The sequence below is a fragment of the Gossypium hirsutum genome, chromosome A07 (genome assembly GCF_007990345.1).
Source record: "Gossypium hirsutum isolate 1008001.06 chromosome A07, Gossypium_hirsutum_v2.1, whole genome shotgun sequence".
NCBI lineage: Eukaryota > Viridiplantae > Streptophyta > Magnoliopsida > Malvales > Malvaceae > Gossypium > Gossypium hirsutum.
Genome location: NC_053430.1, coordinates 20,819,484 through 20,827,980, shown reverse-complemented (window position 1 = coordinate 20,827,980; position 8,497 = coordinate 20,819,484). Strand labels below are relative to the sequence as shown.

The following is an 8,497-nucleotide window of genomic DNA, read 5'->3' as shown; positions in this document are numbered from 1 at the left end:
ATATCACGTTAAAATTTATATATAATTTTAAACTTTACCCAAAAAAATAACTCTAATTTTGTGAAATAAAAATAAAAATCTATTTGAAAAAAGAGAAGTCACACTAGTTCTCAAGGTGAGTTAGCCCATTCAATACAGACTTGTTATACCCAAAGTGAAATAGGCTAAGGTTCAAGGGAGCCCTTAAAGGGGGAAAAATGAAAATCTGGCCTTACAAGAAGGTTCCTCATTACTTGCTAAACAATAAATAGGCAGTCACGGTTAGACTATAATGTCATTCCTATTATGTAATCTTCTTTCTTTTTTACTGCTCTATTGTAATATTCTTGTTAATTATTATTATTTATTCTTTCCTGTGCATTTATATATAGAGAACTCCAACATTTAGCTTATTAATTAAGGGTGTTCATGCATATCCCCAAAATTATAGGATCAATCCGTAAACTGTGCTTTAATCCTGGATTTTATTATTCATGATATTAGTTTTCCATTCACATCCGAAACTTAATATGTATATACATATAAAAGGAATAAAGAAGATGGGATTGCTTATACTGCTGCTCTCTGTTAAGCTTTATCCGTTTCTTGCACTTCCCAGAGCTTTCTTGCCAAAACCCTACCTCACTCTAGCTATACAACACTGCCTTTGTCATTTAAATCAATCTGTATAATAAATGCTATCATGATAAATATTTATAATAAAAATGAAGTTGCAAAATAATGATGCTATTGTATTCTGATGTAGGTTGACAGACAAGCATATGTCTTATATATACATTTTGATAGTCCATTAATATGCATGTTGCTAAATTTTAACTCTAATGTTTCAATGAAGAACAAAACGTTACAAATAGAAGTCCACCCAAGCGATTGCCAATGCCAGTGAAACTAGGTGATAAACAAAAATCACAACAGTAAACAGGCGTGGCGTTGGTGGCAGAGGAAGAGGCGCAGGTGACAGAGGCAGAGTTGTGTTTGTCGGAGGGGGCATGAATCATTCCCGTGGCTCTAATGGTGCAGGTAGCACCCTCCATTTTGGCCTTCTTTGCCTATCTCTTTTTCCTATATTTCTAAATATCTAATTTAGGATCATATTTTCTAAATATCATATTAGGTTACATTAAGATTGTATTATAGTGGTGATGCTCCTTTGGTAGGGTGTGATTCAACTATCGATCATAAAATTCATTTGCAGATAGATTTTTAAGGTGAATCGCAATATATATATATATAGAAGGAATTTTAGATGAATAATTAATTTCTCTTTAAATTCTAACTCTAAAAAATTTGTTATTTTCTTTTATTTTTTAGTAGGAGATTAGTATTAGTATATTTGCAATTGTTTTTTTTTCCAATTATAATTAAAAAAATCTCATTTAATTTTTTATGTTTTAATATTTATTAATTTTAAAAAATCTAATGACAAAATTATTTATTAAAATATGTCTATTTAAGTTTAAATATCTCACCATCTGTAAGTGATGAAGTCTTTAGAACAAATTTTAGGTGACCTTTTATCACCCACAAAGTGTCACGGGTTATGGATCAAAACCTATGACTAATGTAAAAAGATCGTTTCATTGAGGCCAATTGATTAAATAGGACTCATTCGACCAACTTGAACTGTCCTGATTCGTAGAACATGTGGAAAAGTCTATCTACTTAAAGCTTTGGGGCCTAGTGACGCACTTAAGGAAAATTAGGGTTGCTATGGTAAATATGAAAACTAATCTTAGAAGATTTGTAATATTAGAAGATTTGATTTTGTAGCCTTAGAGGATTGTGTAAATCCCTTAAGAATCTCAATTGTAGATTGACTTTAATCTAGACCGTAGATGTAAAATAAATTGTATCGTTGGATCTGGAGGAGTTCAATCTTCCCCCTCATTTGTAACATCCCATTGTATCCAATTGATAGTAATTGAATACTATTGAGAGCATTTACTCAAACACTTGGTATGCTATTGCTTTCCTATAGTTTTTTCTGTTCTCTCGTTACTTCTTTGTCTTTAAGGTGCTTCTACTTTATTTTTGGTGCATTGAAAAATTTTTCTTGATAATTCTTATCTTTTGAGAGAAAGGTCAACTTAGGTAGATTCGAAGCTAAGGAATTGCCTAAGGTCACACGGATTGTGAGCTTAAAGTTCTAGCCCTGTGACAGTTGGTATCCAAGATAAAGTTTGAAGGCGCCTATTAAGATAACGAAAGAAGTAGACGATCAGATTGAGCCAATAAAGACTCGTAGGAGGGTCAGAAATACTAGCTAATCAAGGGATATGATGTTGGCTTCAGAAAATTGAGTGGTTAATCTAGAGGAATCCATGGGGGATGTAAGGGAGGCACTCGAGGTAGTTGAGGGACGCACTGCAGAGTTGGACTTGATGGAAGAGCAACTAAGGGAATTTGTGTTCGAGTCTTTAGATTCCAGTGTAGAAGGAATGTGAGGGGTGTTCAATTACACAACGGATAAGCTGACAATAAGGAACAATGCTCTCGAGGCTACGATGGAGGCTCTGGAGGAAACTAAAGCCATGAAGAAGACTTTGAACATGAGAATTGAGGAGCTTGAGGGAGAGCTCGTTGTGTGTAGAGCCACTGTAGGTAAATAGTTATTGGGTGCAATACTAAACCCCGATATAGATATCCCCAAACCAGAGAAGTTTAAAGGGCAAGGTCCACGAAGGAAGTGGGCAACTTCTTGTAGGAAATGGAATAATATTTTCATGTTATGGGCATCAAGGATGAAGACGCTAAGGTAAATACTACTACTAGATATTTTATTAATTTCGCTCTTCTATGGTGGCATTATAGGTTCACTGATGAGAGATGAAGCGATACCACTATTGAGACTTGGATGGAGTTTTAGGATGAATTTAAAAAATAGTTTTGCCTACAATATGTCAATGAGGAGGCTCAAGATAAGTTGCACCTGCTTATGCAATAAGGCACTGTTCGAGAGTTCATTGAGTTGTTACTCCAAATCTTTGATTCGAGTGAGAATGAGCCATTCTACTGGTTCAAGGATGAGTTTTGAAGCCTTGGGCGAAACAAGAGCTATGTTGGCTAGGGGTCAAAGAGTTTACCAAAGCCATGGTCAAGGAAGAGTCTTTTGTCGAGCTTGGTCCAAGAAAAAACAAGTTTTAATCTTCTAAGCCCAATAAGATAGGTAATGGTAGAAGAGACCATAAGGAAAAATAAGATAAAAATGGTGATGGTGAAAATGATAAGAATGGTGGCAATGGGAAACTACCTAATGGGAATATTGCTTCTGTCTTAAGATTAAGAAGATTGATTGGATTTCAAAGACACTTTGAGAGGCTTAGTGTTTATAGCCATAGATTGCTCACTTTGTCCCCCTTTGTGAGTTTCTTCTTATTGTCCTTTTTCGGATCTTGGAATGAAGGCTTTAGATTTCCAGAAATTGCCTTACTCAACTTCTTATCACGAGATTGAGTGGCTAACTTTTCAAAGGCTTTTGGCTTAATGCCTTGAAGACTATAGCGTAATCGCTGTTCATTTCATGGATGCACATGTCGAGGGCTAAAGATTCTGACAATCTTTCCTTGGAGTTCAAATTTAGATTCCTCCAACTATGGATGTAGTCAATGATTGGTTCATCTTTCTACTGTTGTGCCCTAGTAAGTTCGATCATGCTTACAATGGAACGAGTGCTGTAGAATCTGTTGAGAAATTCACATTTAAGTTGTTCCCAATTGTTAATTATTCTAGGATCAAGGTCAGTGTATCAGTCGAAGACATTTCCTTTTAGTGACCAGACCAATTGTTTCACCATGAGATCACCACTAGTTCCAGCATTATTGCAAATCTCCACAAAATGAGGACATGATGGCATGGATGTAACTACCCAAAAGTCAGTAGTAACGGAAAGTATGGTTACAGGACTCCGTTTTCGTAAAACTGACTCGTAAATATTTTTATTAAATATTTTCAAAGATATCTTAAAAGTGAATTGAATTTTCGGATAGGTAAATTTGATGAAATAGTGTTTAATTGGAATACAATGACTAAATAGTATAAATTAATAAAGTAAGATTTTTAAAGAAATTATAAATAGAAATTGAATATCTAGGACTCGTAAAATAAATAGATCATTATTGATATGTTTTAATGATGGCTGGTTATGTTTTGTAGTATATGTAATATATATTATGTTATAATACTTAGTTATAATAATGAGTAAATGAAATAAAAATAAAATGAAAACAAGTAACATAGCGAGGAGAAAGAGGAACAGCTTAGCATTTTTCCATTTTCTTGTATGTCAAAGATGGGAAGAAGAACTTGGGAGAAACAACTTAAGGTTTTGATTTTTTAAGGTTAAATTGGTTAGTCAATTTAGTCCAATTTCTTGTAATTTTTATGTTTTTGGGATCCCGGTATTATGAGTTAGATAACCCATGTCCTATTTTTTGGTACTGCTTAAGATTTTAGATGTTACCATTTTTGAATAGCTAAAACTTTAGGGGTTAATTTGATAGATTTTTAGATTAGAAGTGAAAAATGACTAGATTGTGAAATTAATTGTTGATTTTGGGGAATAAGGACCAAATTGTAAAAATTTTGAAATTTAGGTGTAGAAAAAAGAAATAGAGAGAGTTAAATTTGACTTACAGTGAAATTGGCATAAAAATTTGAGGTTAAATGTGGAAGTTAGGCTAATCCCGATTTTAGGGACTAAATTGATTAAAGTGCAAAAGTTATATAAATTAGCAATTGAATGTGAAATTGTTTGTGTATTAATGAATTGTATTGTTTGTTTAATTTTGTAGCTAAGGTCGACCCAGATTCCTTGAAAAAGAAAGGAAAAGATAAGATCATCGACGAATAGCTCGGAGTTTACAGTTTGTATTTCTATAATTCAAACTATTTAAAATGTTGCTTTTGTATATTGCATCATTTGGTAAGTATGCATATATATATATTATTGAGATGTGAATTTGAATTGGAATGAGATGATTGTATGATTATTAATGAAAATGTGTTAAATTACATAGTTTTAAAGATATTGTATAATGTGATATTAGTTACGCACTTCATAACACGACTGTGTGTCTTCTTGATTTTATGTGTAGATTTTTCCACACGGCATCAGGCTATTATATGGCAGTATGACCTTAATTCGAATACACACAGTTGGCGACATGACTGTGTGACCTTATTTCGAAAATTTATACGGGCGGACACATTGATTGGAACACGACCGTGTGATCCATATTTCAATTTGTACACGATTTGGCCACATGATCATATTTTTGAGCCACATAGTTTAAACTCTATCACACGGCCTGGCTACATGACAAATTCAATTAAAATTTATGAATAAATAATGTTGTAGCATTTTCCAAAATTTCTATCAATAACAAAAAAATTTATATATAAATTTAGTAAATATTTAGATTTACTACTAATACATTAAATTTAAATTACAAAAGATTCAATTAAAAACTCCAAGATCGATGAGGTAATTGCGGAACTTGATTCCGTCTCCTCATGAAAATCCAAAACCCTGATAAATAAGAAAAGCCAGCCAACCTTTGTGTGGATAATTACGTCATTTCACCTCACGCCTATCCATCGCCCTGTACCTTCCCCAATCTCTCACTCCATTCAATGGACCTTGCGCCAAAACCCACGGCTAACAAGGTAAATTGGAGTTGGACCTCCGCGTTAATCGGCGCAGCCTCGGCCACGGCCGCCGCCGCTCTCATCAGTGCCAAACCCAAAGACCCAACTTTCCACCTCATCTCCATCAAACTCACTTCCTTCAAGATCAACCTCTCCAACATCAACGCCGACCTAACCCTCACTGTCCACGTCAGCAACCCCAACATCACCCCCATCCATTACTCTTCCACCACGATGTCCATCTTCTACGACGGCTCCTTCCTTGGGGAAGCTCATGTCAAAGCCGGGTCCCAACCGCCCCGCTCTTGCCGGGTCTTGGAGCTACCGGCTCGTCTGGACGGGATAGAGTTGGCTCACCATGCGGGTAAGTTTTTCGCGGACGTGGCCAAAAGAGAGATGGCGCTGGATGCTAAGGTGGAGATTAGCGGCACCGCTAAGATGCTATGGTGGGAACATAGGTTTAAAGTCCACGTGGAGTGTCATGTTACCGTTGATCCGGTTGTCCTTGATGTGATTGATCAAGAAAATGAATCCCAATTGGAGCTTTTCCTTGCTTCGTAGTTAATTGCTGTATATGCTCTAACTTACAATGGATGTACAACTATGTCTCTGCTTTTGATTTATGGTAATAAAAAGTTTACATCAAGTTGTTGACTTGTCATATTCAAGCATGGATAAGCTCTATTGTCGAAGCATATCTTTTGAAAATAACCCAACTTTGGGTGGAGAATCAAATGTATAAGCTTCATAATCATTGCCATCTGTGTGGTGTAAAAATCCCCTTGTTTATCAAGTACTTAAAATCATACATATGTAGCAGGGGAGCTATGATGTTATATTGAATGTTGGAGTTGCATTTGATTAGGCTTTGTGAGATTGGGAAGTACCGAAAAGAAAGAAAAATGGTGTTAGTTTCAAAATTCACATGTCGAAGGCGGAGATTAAGATGAGTAAGCTTTTGGGGTAACATTTCAACCTTTTTTTTTTTTTAAACTACACATGTTTTGGTATGGTATCCGCAATTAAATTGATAATGAAAAATTTTATTCTAATTATTATAATAAAACATTTAGTCCTTAATACTTACATATCCTATTAATTTGATCTCAATTCTAAATAATTTAATAAATTTAACCCTTCATATTTATAAATTTTATAATTTTAATTTTTAAATTTTTTAATAAAAAATTTCAGCTTTTAAAAAAGAGACACTCTACATCATTAAATTTGTAAACCACCACCCAACCAAAAAAAAAAAACTTGTCCAATAAAGCAAATGGTAAGAGGCACTATATTGATATCAAAGTAACCCAAATTTTTTTTTTTTAATTTACAATGCTCAAAACTCACAATTTTAGATATTAACTTTTTTTTATCATTTAACCCATATGATTCGTAAGCAATACAAGGGATATCTCAAGAAAACAAAGACATCCTTTTATATCCCATACAATAAAATATACTAATGCAATGCATGGGCTAAATATGCGACTATTAATTAAAATATATTTAATCATTTTGTAATTTATACATATGGTTTCTAAGTGTTTTTTTAGGATAATTACATTAGTAGCCATCTAACTATTAGTAAATTAAAAATAATTTAAAATTTTTAATTGAATACTTGAATTTAAATTTAAACTATGTAAATAAAATATTTTTAAAATAGATTAATAAAAAATAAACTTTAAAAAAAAACTTAAAACAGTTTCTAAAAAAAAATAAACAAATTTTATAAAGAGTTTTATAAAAAAAAATTATTACAAATAGATTTCATAAATAAAAAATTAATAGATTTTATAAACGTTTTTTCATATATATTTAATCTAGGAAATTATATATATCATATACAATAATGATTTAATACATTAATTTTATTAAATAAGATATTGAATTACAAAATATATAAAATGATTTAAACTTAAATATAATATCAATTATAAAATTTATACAAAATCATAAAATTATATTTTTAATTGATTTATACAATCAAATTCGTGAATCAATTAATCATATATCCAACTACTAGGATAAATTGCACAAGCTAGATGTGTGTGTGTTTTTTTTTGGGGGGGTGTGGTTTACAAATTTATAGACGTAGAATGCCTTTGTTTTAAAAGTTGAAAGTTTTAGTTAGGAAGTTTGAGGATCAAGTTGATAGAATTTATTAATGTAAAAGGTTAAATTTATTGAATTATTTAGAATTAAAATTAAATTAATAAAATATGTAAATATTGAGGACTAAATGTGTTATTATACCAATTAAAAAAAATTTTATTATCAATTTAATGATGGATGATAAAAATATAAACGAATTCAAGTGTTAATATCAAAAATGGTTGGATCACCGTTTGTTTAGTAGAAAAAAAAAGACGGTAATATCACATGATGAAGATCTCAAGTTCTTTCATATGTCATCTTCTTTCTTCTTCTTCTTTTTTTCCCTTAAATTTTGATCTTGCAAATTTCTACCTATAATTAATACTGTCTTTTCTATATAGTATTATTAAATTTTATTGCTATTTAAAGAAAGCAAGAAAATTGATAAAAATAATCGCTCATCTATAAAAATATCATAGAGGTACTTATATTATAAGTCGGATTACATTTTGTCCTATTTACTAAAATAAATAAATAAATTAGTCACTGTACGTTAGATCAAAGAATAAATTTATCCTTCTGTTAAGAATTTCATTTATTTTCATTTATAAAAACTAGCCTCAGTACGTCAGTATGAGGTATAAGTGGCACGACACATGTCACTCTTTGGTTATTCTGTCAGTCATGCTAGTTATTAACAGTAGAAATAGATGAAAATTTTAACAAAAATGACCAATTTGCTTTTTGATCT

The 8,497-nt window shown here is 32.0% G+C and overlaps 1 protein-coding gene across 1 annotated transcript; it reads left to right on the top strand.

Annotated features, from left to right (window-relative positions):
• The first annotated feature begins 5,209 nt into the window (after window positions 1-5,209).
• LOC107953255 (uncharacterized) lies at window positions 5,210-6,292 on the top strand. The gene has a single exon (XM_016888495.2). The coding sequence runs from the start codon at window positions 5,632-5,634 to the stop codon at window positions 6,205-6,207; it is 576 nt and encodes a 191-aa protein (XP_016743984.1). The 5' UTR covers window positions 5,210-5,631; the 3' UTR covers window positions 6,208-6,292.
• Window positions 6,293-8,497: the final 2,205 nt, after the last annotated feature.